This window comes from Clavelina lepadiformis, chromosome 1 (genome assembly GCF_947623445.1).
Source record: "Clavelina lepadiformis chromosome 1, kaClaLepa1.1, whole genome shotgun sequence".
NCBI lineage: Eukaryota > Metazoa > Chordata > Ascidiacea > Aplousobranchia > Clavelinidae > Clavelina > Clavelina lepadiformis.
In genome coordinates this window covers 15,141,197-15,165,998 of record NC_135240.1, presented here as the reverse complement: position 1 = coordinate 15,165,998, position 24,802 = coordinate 15,141,197, and the positions used below count along the sequence as shown (strand labels likewise).

The following is a 24,802-nucleotide window of genomic DNA, read 5'->3' as shown; positions in this document are numbered from 1 at the left end:
GACCCTTTAAAATGTCAATAATTAAGATAACATACTACCTTCATTTTTTCGTACAGGAAATCGATTTCAAATGGGTTAGTAGTAATGACTTTCATCATTATTTACAACATACCAAAAATAAACATATATAGGCCATATAACATAGGAATTCTACAATATAAGTGAGTGTTAAGTTGAAAGTGTTGAAACTATTTCAATTATGTCAACGGTCAATGATTTTAAAGATGTCAAACAGTCTCTAACAATAAATTAATATGTAAATTTCCTTAGACTTTGTTTTGAGGATAATGATGTGTGCACTGCTTATTGCACATACTGAAATTGCTTGGTGCTAGCTGCAAGAGGTGGTGCTAAAATTTAATGTAAGCAGTCCTCGATTGCAATTTGCATGTATTGGTAGAGTATGTCATAACAATGTAGCCTACTACTCTGTTCTATTAACAATACTAAAGAAACAAAGAAATAAAGATAGGGAATTTAATCGATACAGTGTGGCCAAAAACCTGCAAGCTCAAATTTCGGTTCAATTAGATGAAAAAATGTTAGTTGCTTCTGAATATAAACCACATAAATTAAATTATAGTACGAAAAAGACTTCATCAGCCACGGCTTACAATCAAATAAATATGGTATTACGTTCTACTATAAGTTTATTTCATTAATTTTTCAAATGTGGCATCAAAAGTAGCATTGTAAATTTTTTTTTTCGGGTTAATAAAATTAGATTTGATACTAACGTAGATTTCAAATGAGACTTTTATGATTATGTAGGAATAGTTTCTTTTTTCATCTCCATTAATTGGTAAATCCTTTTGGAATGCTCCAAAATAACTTACTTTTTTTAATTTTAGGCAAACTATTTGCGATTAGTAAAGAATGTGTCGTAGTTAATTTGTGACACAGAGATTGCTGCTGAGCCAACAATTCTGGCATGCATCTATAATAAGCGATGTAGCCTATGAAATATGCCAGTGTAACTTACCAGCAAAGTCACCACAACTGTTTTTATGTAGTTCTGTTGAATTGTAATTCACGCCTATTCCTCCAATGCAAAAGGACTGAGGGTGACATGATAATGATCTGCAAATATACAAAACATAGGAAAATGACCAAAATTATCATAGAACTGAAAAACATGATCATCTACATAACAAAAAATAAAATATTCAGTTTACAGCACCAATTTGTTCCATAACCAACAAAACAATGTTTATGAGGATTATCTAAACACTAAGTTATATTACTGCTTTCTTTTAAACTTAACCTACCAAAACTTATTCAGCAACAGAAGTCGCTAAATTTATATCCAATATCAGAACTTTTCTCATTTATTTCAGTCTTTCGAACAACGGTTCTCAAACTTTGTGCTGCCACGATTCACTTTAAAAAATTTATATATTGCGTGACCCACCATACTCTGTACTTGCAATATCAAACCTAATTAACATTAATTCCAGGTTGAAATCACAAATGCTGGTATAGCTGACTGTTCTACTGTGAGCTTAATTCTAACCACCCATTTGTCCTCAGTTGCAGATTGACACTTCATAAAAAGAAGAGCGCTATTTTTGGCCAGCTGCAATTCAAAATCAAGGTTATTATTGCGTCATAATAAAGTGTGAACATATTTTTGGTAGAGCCTTTTACCTAATGTTCAGAAAGCAACAGAGAGAACGTCAGCGTCTTCTATAATCAAGGTCAGCATGTTAACTCACCACTGAAAACACAGCGCTCACCATTTTGCTTAACTTCCACGATGGATAAAGATTAATAAATTTATGTGTAGATTGAGCAGCTGCGAAACAGGTGAAATACATAAATATCAGGGAGGATATGCAAAATGTACTCAATGACGTGATATTCTTTAATATTGGTGTGACCCACACTGAGTTTCAAAATACAAATTATTGTTAGTTTTTAATCATCAAAATTCACTGCTAAAGAAAAACTAAACATTACTAATAACATAACAAACATTACTCGTATTTGTTAATTTTCTTGACTTTCAACATTATTCGCTAAACATAACATTACTCGTATTTTGTGAATTTCTCTAGTTTGCTTGCTATTTGAAGATAGCTCTAATTGCCAATTTTCACCTTAAGATCATTGCAAACAACTGCAAAGACATCGAATAGATGGTGTAGACCAGGTTCAGGAGAAACCAGATCATTTCTAAACGAGACACGTTTGATCGTACCGTTTCCCATTAGATTTTATTAATTCCACTAATTAGACTTCACACAAGAGCTTGTTTTCTTTCCGCAGATGAGCTGCATTCGCAAATTTTATGTCTTTATAGCTTCTAAACCAAACTTTTCATTTACATTCAGACCTCGTTTATCGAGACGTTTATCGGTACCACTTTGTTTCAACGTAAAATGTCGGCTTAACGGGGTATCCCGATTATCGGAAAGTCAAAAATGAATCAATCTTTCAAATGTAGCACCGTTTTCTAAAAGCACTATGCACCTTACTCCAATTCAAAGTATTAGTTAAAAGAGGGAAACTGCAACATTATTATGCATAGATAATTAAATCGGCTATTGTTTTCGTCAACTAACTACAGTATCTAGAACAATCGTGAATCATTTTCGCTTCACCCTTAAAAATCTGGTATATCAGATTTTATTGCTACTTATTGAGCACAATTGTTCCAAAACTTTTTTGTTGGAGTCGGACAGAAGGGTTTCTGGAGTATAAAGCGTATATTGTATAGGAATAAATCCTTTCCCAGCAGTTTTGTGTAAAATATTGGGGATTCCGGTTGTTCGGGGTTCAGATTATTGAGGTCTCACTGTTTTGCAGCAGTTTGTGTGCAATAAAAGTGATCCAAAGCTCACTGCTAATGTAACATACCAAAATGATCGACAGAGCATTGTTTCATCTTTAGACTTTGCATGATACCCTCACAGGGATCTGACTGATGCAGAAGGCAACCTCAAAGACTACATTAAAAACTGATATAAACTTTATTAACAGAGATAAAGAAAGTAAACTTAATGAAAATTTCATGACATGTTGTTAAAAAAACGCAAACACTTATAAAGGTAGGTAATCAACAAAAGAATTTAAATTAAACAAGAAAACGAAAATTTAAATTAATTGTCCAATGATGTGGCACGGCCACCAAAAGATCATGGGACTATCTAACTAACTTTAGCAACTTGCATTAGTAATGTCATTAAACATAGCATAACATTTTATTATGACAAATGAAATTCGCATTTTTGTCAACTATTCACCAGTTTATGTTCTATAGAAGGTGATAACTTGGTTTTTGTCTGTAAAAAAAGTGTTTTGAATAAAATCAGACTATCTTCGGAGTAATTTTAGATCTGTCGAAAGCTATTGTATTAGACTAAACTGTACTAAACTAAAGCAGGTGTAACACTGTAACACTATATAAGTTTTGTTGTTATTACTATATCGGAAAAATATTATTAAAAACACAAAGTCAAACATTGTGCACTAGAATGGCTGAAACAATATGAGTGGAATACACCTAAAAATGGGATTCAAGTTGATGACCTCCTCGTGGTGAATCCTGGAAACTGGCGTCCGTCAGGGTAATATCAACAACCTGAGAAAAGCAAACAAGAAGCTATCTAGCAAAATGCGAATTCAGCCTCAGCAGCCTAATACCGACCCGAAGCATGTGCCCTCTTTGATGGCAGGCAGCTCGAATTGCCGAACGGGAAGGTGTCACGCTGTTACAGCTGAATTCTGAAGGTCTCACAAAAGCCAAAATCAACATCTTGGAACACCTTGCGAGTACCCACAAAGTCACCGCCATCCTTCTACAAGAAACCCATGTAATTGATACTCCCGCCTCAAGATTGCCGGATACACCTTGGCTGCCCATACCGAACAGCCATACCTGCCCACCCCAAACAGCCAGGCAGTTTCTGCTCAGGCAGATGGAACACCACCTCCAACCATGACCTGGCTTTCGCAAACCTCAACACTGGTCCTAGCCCGAGACGTTTTATTTTGGATAAATTCCCAAAATCTCAACACAGACCATCACTAATCAATGAACCCAATAGAACCTTTGAAAACAAAACCAGTCAAAAGACGGAACCTCCGGAAAACCAGCTGGCAATAATACACTCGATTGGTCGAGTCTGGATCTATAAAGCTACCAGACCCTAACCTGACCAACTTGAATGTAGCCCACTCTGCATTCTGCCAATTACTCACTGACGCAGCAAAGAAGTCCATACCACGTGGCTGTCGGCAACTCAACATCCCTATGTGGAATGATGAATGTAATAACCGCTATGACGCATTTGTGAGTGCCGAGCAACCTAATGATGCTGCCTCCAAGGCCACAGACCTGCTAAACTGCGTCGAAAAAAAACCTTGGAAACGCTGGGAGGATACTATAAAGGACATTGATTTCACGCATTCCAGCAGAAAAGCGTGGAAGATCATTAACCACCTCACTGGACGAAACTCCCAGTCAAAACTATGCCCGATTACTAATGGTGGTTTTAGTAATGCATAGAAGAATCATGCACGCAAGGTAAAGCAGGAATGCAGTGCACTATGGAAGGCACCTGGACCAGACAGACATCTTTCCACGTCAATCACCGTCCAGGAACTCTCCAGTGCTATTATGCAGCAAGCCCATCGTTTTATATTATGTCTATTATGACCGTATAACATCCTCCCAGAGTTACTCAAACAGTGTATCCCTCAAATGTCAAACATGACTCAACAACCTATTTTCATCCTGCCTGCGCCGCATTGCGACCCCGAAGATCTGGTACAGGGCCAATGTTATTGTCTTGCTAAAGGCTAACAAACCCGAAGTAAACCCCAAGAGTTACCGTCCTACTTTGTGTCCCCTACAAAGTCATGGAGAGGCTCCTGCTGGCCCGGCTTGACCCTGTCATTGACCCACAGCTCCCACAACAACAGGCTGGATTCTGACAGGGACGATCAACTGTACAGCAGGTGCTGAAGCTCACCGACAACATCGAGGTCTGCTTGGAGCGAAGACTGAAACCGGGTGTGGTCCTGGTGGACCTCAAGGCTGCCTATGACACCGTGTGGCAGCAAGGACTAAGCCGCCTGCGGTGGCTGTAAAACGGCGTACCCCAGGGCTCTACCTTGTCGCCAATGCTTTTCAACATCTACATCAGCGACTTACCACAAACAACATCACACCAGTATGGCTACGCCGACGACATGGCCCTCCAACACAAACTGGAAGAACATCGAGGAAACCCTGACAAAGGACATGCAGTACATCGTGGACTTTCTTGAAAAATGAAGACTAAAGTTGAGCATGGCAAAAACAACAACTACCGCATTCCACCTCAACAACAGTGAGGCGAACCGTCAGTTAACTATCCAGCTGAACGGGACTGTATTGCCTATTATCCAGCAACCACGGTACTTTGGAGTGACACTGGACCTCCAGCTAACGTATAAACCACATATTGTAGCCCTCGAAAGCAAGATATTGGCAAGAAATAACCTTCTAAGATGTGTGGTTGGATCCTCATGGGGAGCATGCACCTCCACCATTCGTACTGCAGCTCCAGTCTGGTGTAGAAGTGTGCATGCAAAGAAACTGGACACCATCCTAAATGAGACCGTCAGGATCATTACTGGCTGCCTCCACCCCACTCCTGTGGCGTTTACGCCAGTACTGGCAGGCATCGCTTCCTCCAATTATCGGAGAGTACAAGCAACCCACAAGATTGCATGCCAAGCCATGGACAGAACCAATCATCCCTTGTACGAAACCATAAGCAGCCAACTTCACAGTGGCCGTCAACGACTGGCTTCTCGACTCCCTTTTAGCAGACACGCTACTGCACTTGTAATCGCCGGCTTTAACATCAACACTGCATGGTGCAACGACTGGAAAGAAGTGTCCCGCCCTCCCAGTTCAATGTGGAGCCCTCCACCACCACCCTGCTGGCGCAGACCTTCCTCAAAAGGTATGGATAACCCTGAGCCGTCTCAGAACTGGATTAGACCGTTTTGGCGAACGCATGCACCGCTGGGGCCTCAAAACATCACCATCATGCATTTGCGGTACAGAATCACAAACAGCAGAACACATCATCTTCGACTGTTGTGTCCTACACCCACCCATAGGCCAAGAGGACCTGAAATTTGTAACAATATCAAGTTAAAAGTTTGTAAGGTATCAAACTTTAAGAGAAAATAATTGTTTCCCATATATCTTTATTTCTACAAATCCAAGCAATCCATTTTGATTCCTCTCATAGTAAATAAACAAGCTGGGGAACAAATAAACCAAAGCTTTTCATAATAAACATCCTATTTATCTGTATATGCACACACACACGCTTATGACACCAGAACTTGAATAACTTAAGGAAATATAGCAATGTAAAACACAAATTATTGGGTTATTTTATAAAAACAATGCTTCTCTCTTTCAACTTGTGTAAAATGTATTATTAATGAATACTGTCATTTTTGGTTTGGTATTCGTTCATAATGTATGTATGACTCGTAACTTACTTTGTTCCAGGTTGCTTTCATTTCTTAAATTCTTTTTCACATAAACTGCAAATTTACAAACATAATAGGCAGTTTATGGCATCGGCCATTTTTCATTTAGTCTGCTATGTAGCTGACTAAATTAAATGAATAGTTTGTGCTAAACTCGCAAAAATGCGCCACCAGTTCCATCAGCGCCACCATTGTTATGACTTTGGGCAGAACATTAGAGATGATTTTTTCTGTTCAGTGGACTTAGTGTACAGTTAGAGATTCAGACAACACGATATAAGATATCAAACAATTAAATAAAAATATGTGACAATCTGAACTTGCACAGAAATAAGCTCAGTCACCAGGGCTTGAGCGATAAGGGATATCACCACCAGTTTTAAGTCGTACAAAGGTTTTCCACAGATTGAGAATAAAGATTAATTATAATAACACAGCAACATGATTTTGGATCCGATAAATGAATTGGACATAAAACATTCTGAGAAAAGTTTGTCTAAAACTTTGATCTACCAAACTTTTCAGTGTCGGGGCTATTAAACAGCATGAGATCATTGGACTGACTAAGTTGCATTGGTAAGTGTTTGCAGTAACATATAAAATTAAAACCAAAGCCAGCATGCAGATTTTTAGGTTGTCGATTTTCAATTTATGTTCCAAAATTTGGGAATTTTGTTTGGTTTGCTTGTCTTTTGTGCAACTACATACTCAATATAGGCATATTGCTCACAAACACTTACAATACTCACTTAACACCTGGACATAAAGCATTGGGATTTCCATCTTGATCTAACGGTCGGAAATGAATAAAACGTGGTTCCACAAATTTTCTTTCTAAAGGTGGGATCCGAGATAAAATTTGATCATCGTCACCTTTAACATACTCAACTTCAACTGCAAGACTTTCATTTAATCTTGCACATGTAGGATCTAAAATAATCAAAACACAATAGCATAAACTTATCAACAGTAAATATCATGCAGTCATGATAAAAGTAAATAGCATTATATTATAGTCACCAAAATCAAAACTTAGCCCACAAAAATCATTTTAGGTGGCTTTTATTGTCGAGGAATGTACTAAACATGATAATACTTTGTGTGTTTACTTTATAGGCAAGATGTGCTAATTCAAACACAAATTCAACAATTCACACTTTTATTATTATTATTAAAAATGTGAATTGTGCTAGCAGGTTTAGACAGAATCATTTATTTTGCATGTTATGGTATATAATAGAGGTTGGAGTGGAAGAGCAGACACTTTCTCATGGTTATCTCAACCTAAGAACTGTGGGCTCAATGTAACTACTGACAACTTCTTTACATCATTGGCTCTTGGTAGGAAGTTACGTGAGAGGAACACTACAATTATTGGCACTATCAGATCCCATCACCGAGAAATTCCCTCTGATTTTCAGCTTGGAAAAAATACGCCACTGTACACTTCAAAATTTGTTTTCACACATTCCCAAGAAAATATTATGCTTCTCAGTTATAAAGCGAAGAAGAATAAGTGTATCTACTTTCTTCACTTCACAATTTTATGGAGGTAGATGATAAAGCCAAGAAGAAACCAAGGGCTTTTCTAGACTACAACGCTAGTAAGGGTGGGGTGGATACCGCTGATGAAATGCTCCGCGCTTCCTCTACTAAGGCAGCATCACGAAGATGGCAACTTGATGCACTTTTCAACTTGTTGGACATTGTGACACTGGATGCATACGTAATATGCAAAGATGTGCAAATAACAATTAAAAAGAGAAGGGATTTTATTATCGAACAGGGTGAAAAGCTGTGCCTAGCAGAGAAAAATAGAAGACGTACAGTTCCCCAAGTTTTTCATCTGAAACGCAAACGAGAACATGCTTAAGAAGAATTACCACTCAATAAAAGAACCAAATGTAAAATATGCCAGTCAAACAAAACAAGGGTACAATGTTCTAACTGTTCAAAGTTTGTTTGTGGAACGTGTAGTACACCTGTGTGTAAAAGTTGTTTCGAAATGTAACTGAACAAATGAATATTTTCGGCTTAGGGGTCAATTGACCCCTGTGGTAATTCACCGTTTTTCATTACAAAACACCTGTTTTGAAAAAAAATTTCGATTGTCGTGTTGATGATGTGTCAAATACCCAGAAAGAATAAAAGTAAAAAAGTTTGAGGTTCCTAGCAGAAAACACTTCTTGTTAAAATAAAATTGAAAAAGGGTCAATTGACCCCTGTGGTAGTCCTCGGGTTAAATCAAAGAGTAGTAGTCAGTCAGTATAGTCGTTAAAGAATTTTTACCAAATACTAAAATTTAGTGGTTAAGAAGTTATTGACATTGCCATAAATAAGTTGCAAAAACGCAAATTCATTGTAAGTTATGATAGTTCTGTAGCGGCCTGGGAGGCATTTTTAATACCATTATACCATTCGTGGAAACATATTCGCCAGTTAATTATTGAAATATTGTTTATTGATAAAACCACAATTGTCGTTTAATATTTGGAAACTTGCTGTAAATAACTTTATGTGAAAACGCCGTTTAGTACGTTACCAGGTGATTTCATAACATCCTAGTTTTAACTGAATGTAATTCCCATTGCCAACGCTTTGTGTTTATCGTTCGCACGTTTTGAAATGTTCGTATATTTTGTGTTGAATATTTCCATTCACACCGCTCCACGCTGTTATAAGCTCAAACTTCTGTGCAAGTAACCGCTCAGACAGAGATACAGAATCGTACGAACGTATTACGTTATTTGCGTTAACTGTAATTCGTTAGACTTGTTTTAAATGGTGAATGCTAAGTTTGTGATTGTGTCATATTCGGAACCTGTACAGTTCCTACAATAAAGGATCGTTTCTGATAAACTGTATCTGTAATAACGTAAGAGCTTTCGGCTAGTAAAAGGTTAGAGAACTCTAACCGCACGCAACCACGGAGTCAAATCATTAATTCTGCAGGTAAATTAAGTCCGAATAACCTCTGCAGTTCTTAAAATAAAAAAAATATGTGTGACTCAAGTATTTGGATCAAGTATGAATAGAATGTTTCTTGCCGCCGACAAGTAATTGCGTGAGCAAAGCATACTTCAGTTTATAACAGGAATATTTTGGGTCGAATAAGCCCTTTCCTTTCCTTTAGTGCAGGCCTGCTGAACATGTTGGCCATGGGCAACCTTTTAATACAATCAACCACGGGCAACCTTTTAATGCAGCCCATGATGTAAAAGCATTTTATTTTTTCCTAAATCGACGATATCTCTTATTCGACTATATAACATTGTATACACAATACAATGGTTACATCAACGTTAGTATGCGGCCCGCAAGAAATAGTTTTTCTTGTTGAGGCTCTTGCACCATTTTGAGTTGTGCAGGCCTGCTTTTTGTGTATTTGTGAATGGAGATGCTAATTTTCAGCTCCTCAAGTACAGTTTTCGCTGTCTGCACAAGCCTACTAGCAACCCACATATAAAGCATTAATCTATAAACAGGTCAGTTGTTTTCAAAAAATGTGACCTGTTTTAGAAAACAACAGTGCATCTAATATCTTTTAAATATGGCCCCTTCTGTTAAGTAACCGATGATAACAACAGCTATTTACTATTTTTACATCTATGACAATATTGTTAGGTACTTTTCCACGCTATCTAGTAACTGTTTTATGCATTCTACCAGGAATTCGTGGTATTGGAAGAAAAACTTGCATCATTCTTTCCAAGACTGCTCTAACCTGGTCTTCAGAAATTTGTAATCCACCAGATCTATTAAAAGATTCTAATTACAATACTATACACAATTCTTGTATCTAGTGCTGCAAAATAGAACTACAAACTTCAAAGCATAACATTGTTTAACCTTCATACAAGCAAGTTGTTTGAAGTAACACTTACGCCCATATGTCAAAAAAATACTTTCCCTATTAGTGTACAACCAGCCCTTGGTTATTCATGCCAGTAGTTTATTGAATACCAAAAATGTTCATAATCGTGATTGCACGTTGAGACACTGTGAGTCATGTGATTAAGAGTTAACTTACATCAGAAAAGTATTAATAAAAAGGATTTAATACGTAAGTAAAAGCTGCATGTTGACCAAAGGTGCACGCAAGTATGCATGTTTAGTTGAGGAATATACAATTTAGATACAAATATACAATCGTACAAAAAAATTAAGCACTCTTACATATCTACTGTAAGTTGAAGGTATCACATTAAAATAGAGAAACAATAACTGTGAAACTTGGAGCTTTCCTGCATCTCGACAGTAAATGTACATTTTCATTTAGCATTTTCAACAGTAAAACAATAACAATGTTTAATCTTTAGCAACAAACAAATTCTTATTATGAAATTATTGCCAGTTAGATTTCATAAAAAACTTTTATCAAAAATCCTGCACTCTTAAGAACTTTTTTAAATTTCTCCCTGATGCAGGTTTGAACATTAAAATCCTGGACATGTCTGGGAAAATTCCGACGTATTGCAACCCTAGTCTAGGGGGCATAGCATTGGCTGAAAAGAATGTAGAATGGTCGCAAAATTTTTTTGCAATTTTTTATTTACAAACAAGATGACACATTTTGAAAATTGATATAAAAATAAAATATTTTTACCATTCGAATAAATGAAATTGAAGACGATATCTTAAAGCATCGAAAGTATGTTAAATATTTTAAAGAGTTGCAAAACATCGAAAATGTATATTGTTCAAAGTTTTCGACAACTTCTAGTCTAAGTAGTCACATGATTAATTTCAATGGGCAATTAAATTATTTTGTTTAGTATAATGTTCTTTTTATTTAAAATTTGAAAATATTGCCTAAAGGTTGAATAATTCACTGAAATATAGTGAGTATACTGAAATATATTTTACCCACTTTGGGCTGAAGTGCTAAAACGTCAATTCTAAAAACTAAAATTCACATTTAGAGTTATTACATGAATACTGGCATCAATCGTTGCCGCCAATTGTTGAAAGTAACAAAAACTCAAAACACAATGATGTTATAATATGTAGAAAGGTGGTTATTTTCAAAGAAATTGGCTATTTCCGGTTGAAATATACATGTCATTGATCTAAAAATAACTGAATATGTTATTCATGCTCTGCCTAATAAACTTATTTAACAAAATTGTTAAACATGGTCTTAAAATTATCGTGGTAAATTTTGTCAAAAAAATCAATTTCCGGATAACAATTTTGAATAAAAAAATTCTTCTGACTTACTGCTTATCATGCCACAAACCCAAAAATTCCATGAAAATGGATTCAAAAACCCCGAAAATATTAAGGTGTAGCTTTAAAGCAGCAACGTTTGAAAGCAAGGTAATAAAACATAAAGCAGATTAACTGTCAAAAAAGTCCCAGTCCCATTTTTAGTGGATTTCCGCAAAACATATTGAAGTAACCTCGCTCATATAAGAACTTGACCGAAATTTTATGTAACCACAATCACACACAAAGTTCAAGTTGTTATTTACGCAAGTTATCACACAAAACACCAAAAATAAAGAGACAAAGAAGAAGAATGCTTAAAAGTAAGCCAGAAAACATTTGGGAATTAGATGGTTACTGTTTTTTCGAAAACTGGTCAAAATACTCCGTACAAGTTACGGTTTTTATTAATTTTCTGTGCCATGCAGTTTATGACTAAATGGAAGAATGTGGAACATACAACGATACTATTCCTGTACTGGATAGAATTCAAACTATATCTCCAAGCGAAGTGTTTGCATGACACATTCTCGCCACGACAAAAGAACAATCGGGAAGATCAATTTACCAGTTTTTCGCAAATGTTGAAACAATTGAGTGAAGACTGTAATACTGCGCAGTTTCTGAAAAGTTTATTGTCATAAGATGATACATGATGCTTTTATTAATGGTATTCTATGTTGCTCGCATCACTGGCTTTTGGAGAACCAACAGTTCAGCTTTGATGTGGCAATCAGGCAATCTAATTCTCTAAACCTTGCTCAAGAGCACACACAAGAATATGAATTTATATAAACGATACAAAAGTTAGGCAAATGAACCTAAGAAATCGGTGACAATTGGCCGGAGATCAAATTAACCGGCGACAAATTGGCCGGTTATCTAGGTCAAAATTCCAGTGCCCCAAATTATACAGTACTTAGAACCAAAGCCACAAAGAGAGGGAAGGCCTTTCAGCGCGTCTGGTGACGTCATCTTGTTCTGGTGACGGTCGCGGTCAATTTACATCACGGTGAGTTGTCCCCGGTGAGTTTGTTCGCGGTTAATTGTCGTGGAACCCTAACTCTGTAAACCTTGCTCAAGAGCACACACAAGATTATGAATTTATATAAACGATACAAAACTTAGGCTAATGAACCTAAAAATCTGCCATCCGAACAATATGCATCAATGGCTTTGTCGAATTTTAAAAGTAAAGGCGCCGGCCATTGCATCACAGACTTGTTCATAAATGGCTCCAACTATCCAGAATTTACACTCAGTGTTCTTAAAGATTTATGCTGTAATATCCTGCTTCGATATTTCCTGAGTCTGCATACTAAAGTTGTTTTCATATCAAGGGAAACAAATCAAATCTTTTGATCGGGGAAGACTCAAATGTATGTTCAGTTGCTGTAGTTAGCACAATATTACCTATGTTTTTGCCATAATGCAAACCAATTGCAACATAATCGTATTGGTTCAACTCAGTGGAACAGGCGCTCATCAAGCAGGTAATGGAAAAACTGCAGGTAAACGGATTAATGTGCAGTGTGCACTACTACCCACTCACCTTGACGTGCTCCAGTCTTCTTTGTCGCCAATCAAAAATCTAACAAACGAAGGTTATGCATCGATTACTGAAAAGATATGAATTTTTTTACTGCTCTTGACGCAGATCCGTTGCCGCGAATTAAGGATCTTGCAAAAAAACTAGCCGCTTATCGCATGTTCTCAACTTTTGATCTGAAAAGGGCTTACCATCAAATTTAAATCCAGGAATTTAATTTTAAATTTAAATCCAGTGACTAATGGCATTCCCTTATTTCAACAAGTGGAGGATATTATTGAAGAAGAAAGATTAAAAGCCCCTTTAAACCAGCAAGGTTTAAAGAGATCATTGGCCTGGAGCTTTTATGTTCCGTACCTGACAAGGAAGTGAAAGATTAGACTACAACAATCATTGAAGCCTTTCAGAAATGGGCGCATTTTCTTGCTCATCAACACTTTACTCTGGTAACGGATGAGAAATTGATGGAATTCATGACGGACGACAGGAGATGAATCAAAATAAATAACGAACAACAAGATCAAATGTTTGAGATTAACTGGCACTATGTTCTTATGCAACTTAGTATTGAACCAGACGCCCTTACAAGACCTTACTGTGTGTCGACAATTAATTCAGTGGTGTGCAACTTACAAGAAAAACATGAACATCTGTGCAATGCCGGCGTGAGTCGACTAAGTCAAGTTTTTATGCGCTCAAAAAATCTTCCGTTTTCTGCACAATATATAAAGAAGGTATATTCTGCTTGTAGTTGTTTATGGAAATAATACCACAGCTATATCACCCCACAAGAGGATTCTCATTAAACCAATGAGCTAATTTGATGGTTTGTCTGTTGGCTTTAAAGGTCCTTTGCCTACTTCTTAGTGAAATTCGAATCTACTCAACATTATTGATGAATTCTTTACGTTTCCATTCTGCTTTGCATGTCCAAACATGCAAGTAATCATGATAACGAAATGTTTAGACCGCCGTTTTATAATACCACCGAGTTCAATGGATTTTAATAATACAAAGTGCTTTAAGAGTAAAAACATTAAATCCTATTTTACCAACAGAGGGATGGCAACTAGTCACTCTACCATTTACCATTCTACAAACAACTTGCACGTCGAAAGTTAAAATGGAGTAATCTGATGTAAAATCAGACTGGCAATTAAATTTCAAAACCTGCAGCTGAGTCAGTGGAAACTGATCATACCAGAAGCCTTGCATGCAGTGCGATCGCTTTTATGCACAGCTACTAATGCTACAAGAATTTTTCTTTAAATTCAGCAGAAAATGAATATGTGGTCTGTCTCTTTTAACGTAGATCAGTAACAAGGGACAGGTTTTATTGAGAAACTCTACTCGTTCAAGTAAATATGACGATTTGGTATCAGAGGGCCAGCTGATGGAAACAAATCTCATGTATGCCAAAGTTTGATACTCTGACGGTCGAGAATCAAGTTTTTCTCTGCATGATTTAGCATCATGTCATGTCCAAATCCATCACCTTCTATCCAATAAAATCTCGGCACTGATATCGATGATAAATGCAGCAAACCAACTGGGTTGGATGAACGTATTCATTAAACTGATACGATTGCTGAAGGATCCCACTAGTTTAGCCATCCGGTTGTAACAGAAATGCCAAAATAATTCACAACAACAATTAAGGACATACCTCCAGATAGATATTGACAGTCTCTTTCCTTCTAATTCAATTTAATACTGTTATTCATTATAAAAGGGGAAAATGTTGCAAAAATGTCTCATGCTACAAGCTACGTATAATTCCCTAATGCATGAGGCATACTCGTCTACCTTGTCTGGTAGTTCACATACTTTTTGTGTTTTATTGTTTATCTGTGCATTGTGTTACAATGCTCGTTTTAAGTTGGGTTGGGTTTCTCAATTTAATCAGTAGCTCTATAACATTTGCTATAAAATAACTTTAGTGAAAATAATGTGTTATTTATTGAAAGACATGCTAAATTCTTTTTGTGGATTTAAGCCAGTGGATCCCAAACTATGGTACGCGTACCACTAAAGGTACACGAATGTATTTCAGGTGGTACGTGAGCAACTTATCAAGTTCACACCAAACGATCACAAAAGATCTTTTATTGTGGTCGACATTATTTTAATTCAAATAAATTAGGTAGAGCGTGAAATTTCATGTTATATTCCTTACTGAATACTAATTCCTTAGGGTATTTACGCATTGGATTGTAAAACAGTCTTTCTTTGTGACGAAATAGAACGTCATTTATTACTACCTAACAAATGCTTGAAGTCAGTTTTTGTAATACGTTAGTTATGCTGTAGCACTGTAGCGAGGGCGGTAAAAGTTTGACTAAGTTTTGTTTAATATTCACGAGCCTTTAGTAAACATTTTGCCTCTCATTTTTTATTTGTGAATTCTGAAGTTTTGTCAGACCACCTACAGGTGGTAGGTGGTACGAGAACGCTGCATGAACCAAAAAAATGGTACGCGAGTAGATAAAGTTTGGGAACCACTGATTAAGTCAACGAAGCAATAATGATCTCAGTTTACAAGAGCACAAACTTCCTAGAAATGCCGCTGTTTGAGCTGCATCTTATTTTCGCAATGTTTTTAAGGAATGACACAAGTCTCTAACAATGTCATTTCACAGGGGCATACTGAAACTATATTCCATGACTGCAAGCTTGATTTATCATTGGTTAATATCTTCAGCAATACTTATTAAGTAGATTACTTCTTTGTGCTACTGGCTAAGTTAAATATTTTGAAAAATGTTTACAAAGCAGAGGCACTAACCGCTTGTACTGTATATCGCTCATTAAACATAAAATGATAAAAATACCGTGACAATAGCAGATAACCCATAAGAAAAGACTGTGGGTGTCCTTGAGCTGATACTGCATTGACCAAATTGTCAGTTTGAGAACTCCATGAAGCCCTTATGAAGCCAGAGGGTGGAACAGAATTCCAAAGCTTAAAATTGTGCAAAAGAAAAACGATTAGTATAACAGTAAAACTCATTTGGCAATGTTGCATTTTAATAACTAGTTATTAACATCTCCACAGGTTCGAACCACAACCTATGTGTATATAGGCATCAAATCCCGGGAGACAGGGGTTACACCCACTCAGTTGTGAATTATGGGGTTGGGGGCAGAATATAGGTTTGTCCCACTGGTTTTGATCTTTAGTTAACCCATGTAACTTCTTATAAATTAAAAATATCTTATTTTTCCTATCAACAACAATGCTTCGCCCTAATTGCAATAGGAAATGGTGTTTAAATTCACCTGCACTGTCCATGAGGGGGATGGTCAAAAATTTGAATGAAGGTAGTTAGAGTAGTGAAATTCAAAGGCAACATGATGACAAGAGAAAGATAAAAAGTAAAACGAAAAAACGGAGAAAAACAGAGACAGTAACACTACCTTATCTTGAGAACACTCAAGAGAGAAGCAGGGATAACACAATATAATGGTCACAACAGCTGCAAGAGCAAAGACTGCAATACAAAAAAACAGACAAGTGGAAATGAGACAAGCAAGCTCAAAGTGTCAAGCGAGATAAGAAAACAAACTAGAAGAACTAGAAATATGACAAAATAATCCATTTTTCAATTTACTGTGGTCACTGGTGATGTGTCCAGCCAGTTAGCGGTATTAAACTACAAAAATTTTTAAATAAATCCAAAAAAAATGATTCAACTCTTGCACGCTATAAGCACTTTTACTTCTGTATATAAACTTTGAAATTTTTGGTTTAACCAATTCAAATTTTTCGAGGAATAATAATGCGTGAATGTTATCAACTTGTTCATACTTTGAGAACTGAAGCGTCAAAATAACGGTGATTTTTAAAGCATTACGAAAATAGTTTTGGCGATATTTGAACATTTTTTAACAGATTTTTAATAACATCAATAAAAGTTTTGCATGGTTGTAGTATTAACATCAGATTAATAAAACTAAACTAAGACTAAACATATGATTAATAAATTTTTTTCTACTGTTTTAACTCTTAGTACTCATTCTAGGTATCAATTGAAAAGGTTAGAGTTAGACTGTATCGTATTTTGCTGAAATAATGTCACTCATTCCATGGCTATTCCATTCCAATTATATTAATGTTTTATTCGGTTGTTGACTGCACTCAACTTCTTGTTTAACAAACTGGCCTACTTGGAGTATGAATGCGGTGCAGTGATCTAAAAAAAAATCGGAATGACGCATCAAAATGCTGAAGCAAGAAATCAATTTCCCTAAATAAACGAGGAGCCCTCGCAGAACCCTTAAAACTCACGGAACCCCACTACATGTTGCGCGGAACCCTAGGGTTCCGCAGAACCCATGTTGAAGAGCACTGGTTTATGTGAATGGCATCATCTTATGCACTGTTCATCTCTTTAAGCAAAAATCGAAACTGTCTGTGTGTTTTAGCAGAGCGAGCGACAAGGTAATTCAATATTTTCGTTACGGTTGACATTACGCCATTAAGAGCTGAATTCGAAATTTTCACACAAAGTTTTCTAGATGAATAATGCAGTGCAATTTCTCAACAGGGTGTTCAATCTTTTTCTCAACAAGAGTCACAAATCCATAGTGTCGTCCTATCATAGCAGGTTCGCCGTCTGTTGTAACTGAGAATATCTTCTTTATATTATTCCCTCTTTCCTCAAAATGGTTAGTGAAGGTGTCAAGTAAATCTTTTCCTTTAGTAGTGCCATGTATAGGTTTCAAGCAACAAAGCTCTTCATGCATCTCGACTTTGCTGTAGTACCTAGAAACTATTGCTAAACGAGGACTATCGTTTATGTCTGTGCAAATGCAGCGTTTTCATGGTCTGGTGACTTCAGATGATCAAGTCCAATGTAAAATTTAACTGGTTGGGTTTTGCTGCCAGCCAAAACCAGTATTCTGGTGTGAAGTTGTTGTGATAGCCTAACCATTTAGTTAGCTCTTGTGTTAGTGATTTAATAATAATGTTAGTGATGCAATAATAATGGTAGTGATGCAACATTTTCACTTTCTTCAGGTGATCTAACGTGCGCGTCAAACGATTTGGCATGCCATGAAAAATCAACTCACTTGTGGCACAATTTGCATTCATAGTTTATATATTTTTGAATCAACATGTAAAACAATTTAGTAGCATCAGTCACACTTGCACCGTTTTGTTTTATTGGCCTAGGTAATTAAAGTTCATAATCGTAACATGGTCATTTCCCGTCATCACACAATAAATAATCATTTCATCATCAATATACATGTAAAATCCCCCCCGCGCAAAAGGTGCAAAATGGGAGACAGAAGTGATGTGCTGTGATTGAGACAGAAGTGATATGAGTGCTAATTAATGTGGTGCACATGTTGTGCCTTTAAAGTTAACTGACTATAAACATAAATTAGTTAAACAGGGGAGCCATCTTGTGCTTAGCATTTAACATGATCTTTCAACTACCAATCGATTTAAATTAAATACATTTGAAATACATCATTCCCTCTGACAATGATTTTTAGGTCAAGAAAAGCAAGAAAAGTGGATGGGTTAGTGTCGATGCACTATCAATGGCATCGATTCATAACAAACATAACAATTTTTATTACTTCACTGTTAGGTATAAAATTATAAAAAGAATTTCTGGTACTTTTCTTCCTTTAGCTGTTGAGGCAACATATTGGTAACACGGAATTGTAGCTTACGACTTAGTATGTCTGTGCTAATTATGATTTCTTCTTATCAATCTACGTTTTATTGGTGCTTTGTTATAGTCACGAAATTGCACTCGGTTTTTGAGTAATGAGTACCACAAAATTCGATGATATTGAAACTCGGAGTTTATAACACATACTTAGAGCTACACTTACAGCTTAGCATGCAAAAACATTGAAAATCACAAAACATTACGCAGAATTATTGAGGTGATGTTTTATAAAAAAAAAAAGAGAAAACAGTAAATAATTGTTTTTGGCAACAAGCAATTTAAATGTATTGCAACTTTTATACATTCTCACCTCAACGCTATAGCATGAAAAGTATACTTCTGAAATGGAAGGATCTGCAGTACCGTAAACGTTGTAAGACTGGTATTTGCAAGTTAAGTTCCCAGACGAAACACTTCCGGTATATGACAGGAAGTTTCCATTGCTGTCAGCTCCGGTTCCAGAAACTACCTGCAGTTGATAAAAGTACAAACACTTAGTCTAAGTGAATCCACCTATTTGAAATAAACATAACAACAGCGTTTTCATTTATCATTCTTTCATAGAAACATGGCACAATATTAGATCAGATTAAAAGTGGTGCAGAATAAAAAAACAATGAATACTAAATATGTACAAGAATGTCAATAAAACCACGTAGTTTGTTAACAAAAAACAAAATTAAGTTTTAGGTCGAATAAAATTATCATTCGAAAAATTGACAGTTTAGCATTGATACGAAAGTGTCTCTGTTATGAGTTCTGTAAACCCGTAGACGCTCTGTTAACATACTACTGTATTTAATTCAGTGACAGTAATGGCTACAGCTCAGAGTAGTTCAGATTCTGAAGAAGACGGTGAAGATGCTGATGACGACCCAAGATTTTTTATTAGATTAACTAATGGATCGCTGAAATTTGTCTCTATAGAGTAGACTGGCTGGAACCATATTTTAAGTTAATCATAGGCTCACGAATCAACCTGGAGTTTAACGTGGGAACGGAAAGAAAATAAGTGTGTGTTGCATACGCTGCAAACTTGTGTACTTGATTTCCGACAAGCTGTGTACTATTCCTGCCAAGATGGACTTTGCTGAATTCTCATTAAAACAATCGTTACCCAATTCATTGAAAAACATATCTGCCCGTATGTTGTGCGATCAGGCAAGAACATTATGCTCTGGTTTTTAAATGATTCAGGACAGATCTACTGCCTAGTAGAACTTTTTTCATCCTTCATCACACTTTACACGTGGACGAATTGCTCAAGCTTTTCATCAGGATTGAGTTGACAAACTGTCACTGTGTGATTTCACTCGTAATCAAAGTCCATCAATGCAACAATCTCTCCAACAACTCTGCTAAGCATAATCACGGAGGAAGGCCTTTCCCCTGTTGACGGACTTCACTTGCAGAATCTACAAACCACATTTACCAGACATTATACTTTTCTCTATAGAGCACATCATGCGACAACAAAGACTTCGCATACAAGGGTTGGCCGTCAAATATTTTTTTGTAAATTTTCATTTTAAAATCGCTAAATTTAGGAAATATTTTTTGTTTAATATTCTTGTAAATGTCACATCAGTAAACATTCTTCAAAGCATTTTTCTGTCGTATTTAGTTATGCAGTGAAAGCAGGATTGTACCGCAAAAAAAATTTCACACTTTGCAGCCAGTATACCATATTTTAGATTTTGTCCATCATGAATGTACGGATGAAACCCATGAATGTACGGTCTGAAACCCAATTCGCTGCTTTCATAAAAATGAAAAATATATACAGTACACAGCACACCACACATGCAAGAACATAAGGGTGATAACTGATAAGTAGGGCAACCAGTTTTTTGACCTAAAAATTTTAAATTTTGACCTTAAAATTTTCAAATTTTGACCTCATTTTGACCTAAAAAGTTTACATTATGACCTTATTTTGACCTAAAACGTTTACATTTTGACCTTATTTTGACCTAAAACGTTTAAATTTTGACCTCATTTTGAAAAACGCTATACTGATAGTCTCTACACTGTCTACAGCAACTTTCTAATCTAAAGCTGCATTTAAAAATGACAAAAAGCTTTTCTAGTGTTGACTTTTTTTTCGTTTCTGCGTATTAAGATTGACAACTTGCAGTTTCAAATGCAGTGACGTCACCAAACGCGCTGAAAAGCCTTCCCTCTCTTTGTGGCTTTGGTTCTAAGTAAAATTTGCGGGACTGGAATTGCTTGCGGTACAAGAAAAGAGAAAAACGGAAGAATAATATTACAAAATGGTTACAAAATTACAAGTTTAATAGATTTTGACCTAAAAAAAGACCTAACGAAACAATTTGACCGTATTTTGACCTAACGTAACATTTTGACTTTATCTGACCTAATAACTTCTATACCACACGTCGTACAAAGCTGAAATTTGTTTTATGCTTGTTTCATAGCATTCTGAGCAGGTAAAAAAAAATTGACCATATTGACTTTTGGTTGCCCTACTGATAAAGTAAGTAAATGGTTACAAAGTTTTTGCTACTCTATTCCTCTATTGCTTCTAAAAGATTATTCTTCTGTCCAGGATTTTCAGTTAACATCAGTGGCGCAACCAGAAATAATCAAAGGGGTTGGCAACAAACTAAGAGGTACTATTGATTTTATTTGTGTACATACATGACGAATTTTTTGGGCCACATTGCCCAGGTTTGTTAATGTGTGACTTTGTCTCATATGGGTATTTGCATGCACGTGTCTCTTTTTACACCAGAAATTCATTTTGAATCATGCTGTCTTCAAGCTTTGATGGTTATTAGATGTTGCAGTGTTTTAGCAAAAATATAATTTGTTACTAAATTTTATCAGCATTAGCTGAAACAGTCGTGGTGCTCAGAGCATTGGCACCAGCTTAGGAAAGTATTTAGGTGCAGCGTGACATCACATAAGTAACTTACCCCATGCTTATAAAAAAGCATGTCAAGTTTTGCAGTTAAGTAATTGCCAAAATTATTCTAAATGCTACGTTCAAACGATGTAGTTGTAAGCGTTTCATAGATTGCTTAGATTGATTTGAGGAACAAAATGTGTAAATACTTCTTCAAACAAAACTTATAGAATTTTGAGTATATATGATTCGTACTCTTTTTTGTTTGGAATATTATTAAAACAATATTTTTTGAATATGAATACGACCATCCAGTCAAAGCCAAGTATTTATGCACTAACGCCCATTATTAGGACACCCATCATTGACGACTGTAACTGCTTGACGTTATCAAAGAGAGTGACTATATGTAGGTCACGCAGCATGTTGTTAAACATGCTGTGGTTAGGCAGTTAGGTTTGGGGAATGGCTATGAAAACAGTCGATTTAAGTTTAACTGGAATTAGATTTTAGAGTTACAAAGAAGATTTAGGTTAAGTTTAGGTTTCTATGTTTTAACATTAAGTTTGGTGACAAGAAATCATGAAAAATAGCTTTAAACATAAAATTTTTTCCAGTGAAATAGCAAAAGTCCTAATTGAAACATTTTCATGCAAACACCTGACACAACAATAGCAAAGATCAGATCGAGTGAACACATGCGTAGCAAAATAAGCTTAATTGTCACTTTAACAAAACTAAATCGTTAATCTCCATATATACAATAGCAAAAAGAGTTGGTGAAGCCCAGGTGGAGACTCATATTATCACCACGAAACACTAATGTTTATCAATAGCTACACTTCATTGTGAGTAAATAAATTCGTGTTTTTTATTGTGTTTGTGTTGTGGCTCTTTTAAAACTGAAATTTGTTATATGCGGCTAGAGCATGAAGCAGATCTGGCCATCCCTGGTATATACCTTTGAAAATTAAATTTCAATAAACTCATTAAATATTTAGAAATGAAATGTGGAGCAAACGATTGCTTTTATACAAGATATTTATGATTTTTCTACAATTGAAAGTTGTGGCAAGAAAGTTAAATACACTTTCAGGTTTGGACACAAATTTTTGGATTAAAAACACTATAATTTTTTGAACAGCTACGTTTTGCAGACCTTACCTAACGTCAAAGTTTCTTATATGGATCTGTCATGGTTTCTTATGAACCGATATTCTGAGATCATTACGAATGATACCATCTGTTTTGAAAAGCTATTTAAGCTAAGCTATTACAGAAGATCATTGCAACTTCATTTGACAAGTCCACTACTTGGTTCCGCATTTGACGTCTTTAGGTTTCTGCACCTCCTTTACTTCCGATCAACTTGTACCAAAAATAAGCGCCGTCGCTTTATGTTATGAAGCACAGCCTTTTTCGAAGTAATGCATACCGTAGTACTGTACTTCTCCACTAGATAATTATAACTGCTCAACTACTTGTAGTGGCAGCTGAAGAAAACACAGAAATGGCCGGTCGTGTGAAGGCTGAAGGCAACACTGCAGTAGCTCGTCAGAAATTCAAAGAGTGGTTTGAAACAAATAACCAGTTTCAGCTGGATATGTCTCAGAAGAAGGATAAATATTATGTTGCCGCTACCAGTCCGGGAATTTGGGAAGTTGGGAATCTGTGCTACATCGCAGAAAACCAACATTATGGAGAATTCCAATGGTCCTTTTTGGCTGGATTCAGACAAGTCTTTAAACAGTCGTCTTACTGTGGGAAGTTAACTTAAAGCCTTTGTTTATATCAGGCTTGGGTGAATTAATATGATACATTGAGTTTCTACAGCAGTTTAACAGGCAAGTAAAGGACATGCTGTTCTAATTTCCATTACCTGGAGACTAGCATGCTCCAGCCCACACAAAAGTTAAGCAATGTTAACCAGTTAACAACGCTTGAAAAAGCCGTCAAACTAAGGTCTTTGTGATTTTGTTGGACTCTAAGTAGGGCTTTAAAAACCTGTTTAGACCAATCAGAAGGTTGGTATTGTTTTATAGCCTGGGAATTATCTTAGTAGTTGCAGTGTTTCAATGTCCTAAGTCGTGTGCAGAATTAGGCTAGAAATTGGCATCAAAGTAGCCCAAAGTGGTTATTTTAGGCCAAACATTCTAGTGTTTATTTTCCATCTTTTTTAACAAAATTTGCATTATAGTTCTTTGATGGCATTTTGTGGAATGGGAGTCCAAAGCATACTAAACAGAAATGCCAAATTTTAGAAAGCTCAAGGAAGATTTTTTGAAGTAATCAGTCTTTTAGTAAATTTGCTGTGTATTGAAACAAGTAAGAATTTATGGCATTTTTTGGTATTTGACAACGCGTTAACGTTTAGCATTTTCTTTTTCATTCTCCCAATGATAATGATGAAAAATAAAAGATACAATTAATATCAACAACGTTTTTTCAACTTCTGCAGTATTAGAAATCACTAACGTCATGAAAAATAATTGGTTTCCAAATAATTACAGTTTATGTTTGTCATATTTTAAACATGTAAGGACCATTACTCTAAGCTAGTGGAAGTATATTTCTGCTATTTTAAGTGTATTTAACCGGATGTATTTCTAAAGATTATTTGGTATATGATCTTTGTTAACTCAATGTAAAACAAGTTTACCTTTAGTCCAAAACTATTTGTTCTTCCACTTGGATTAGATACCCACATAATTGTTACAAACGGATGTAATTTCATACTGTACAGTTGCACTCCATTGTTGATGTCACTGGAAAAAAACATATAGTAAAGAAAAAGTGGCTTTTATGGTAAGTAAAATGATAGTGCACAAAAAAACGATTTAAAATAAATGCTTACGTGTATTGCTTTTCATAAATAACCTGCACATAATCCATTTCCCCAATTTTATAGAACACCTAAAAATATTTATCGGTTTTATAAAATTAGCTTTGCATTTGTTAAACAACCTGCATAAAAATTTTCATAGG

The 24,802-nt window shown here is 35.9% G+C and overlaps 1 protein-coding gene across 6 annotated transcripts in view; it reads right to left on the bottom strand.

Moving 5' to 3' along the window:
* Window positions 1-24,802, bottom strand: part of LOC143467033 (uncharacterized) — a 76,775-nt gene that overhangs the window by 8,017 nt on the left and 43,956 nt on the right. For all 6 annotated transcript variants that reach the window (XM_076965008.1, XM_076965009.1, XM_076965011.1 and 3 more), the window contains 7 exons: window positions 24,672-24,730; window positions 24,477-24,582; window positions 19,259-19,417; window positions 16,090-16,220; window positions 10,168-10,256; window positions 7,251-7,431; window positions 983-1,080 (listed from right to left, as the gene is read on the bottom strand). In XM_076965008.1, coding sequence (XP_076821123.1) covers window positions 983-1,080; window positions 7,251-7,431; window positions 10,168-10,256; window positions 16,090-16,220; window positions 19,259-19,417; window positions 24,477-24,582; window positions 24,672-24,730 — 823 coding nt within the window. The remainder of the gene's footprint in view (window positions 1-982; window positions 1,081-7,250; window positions 7,432-10,167; window positions 10,257-16,089; window positions 16,221-19,258; window positions 19,418-24,476; window positions 24,583-24,671; window positions 24,731-24,802) is intronic.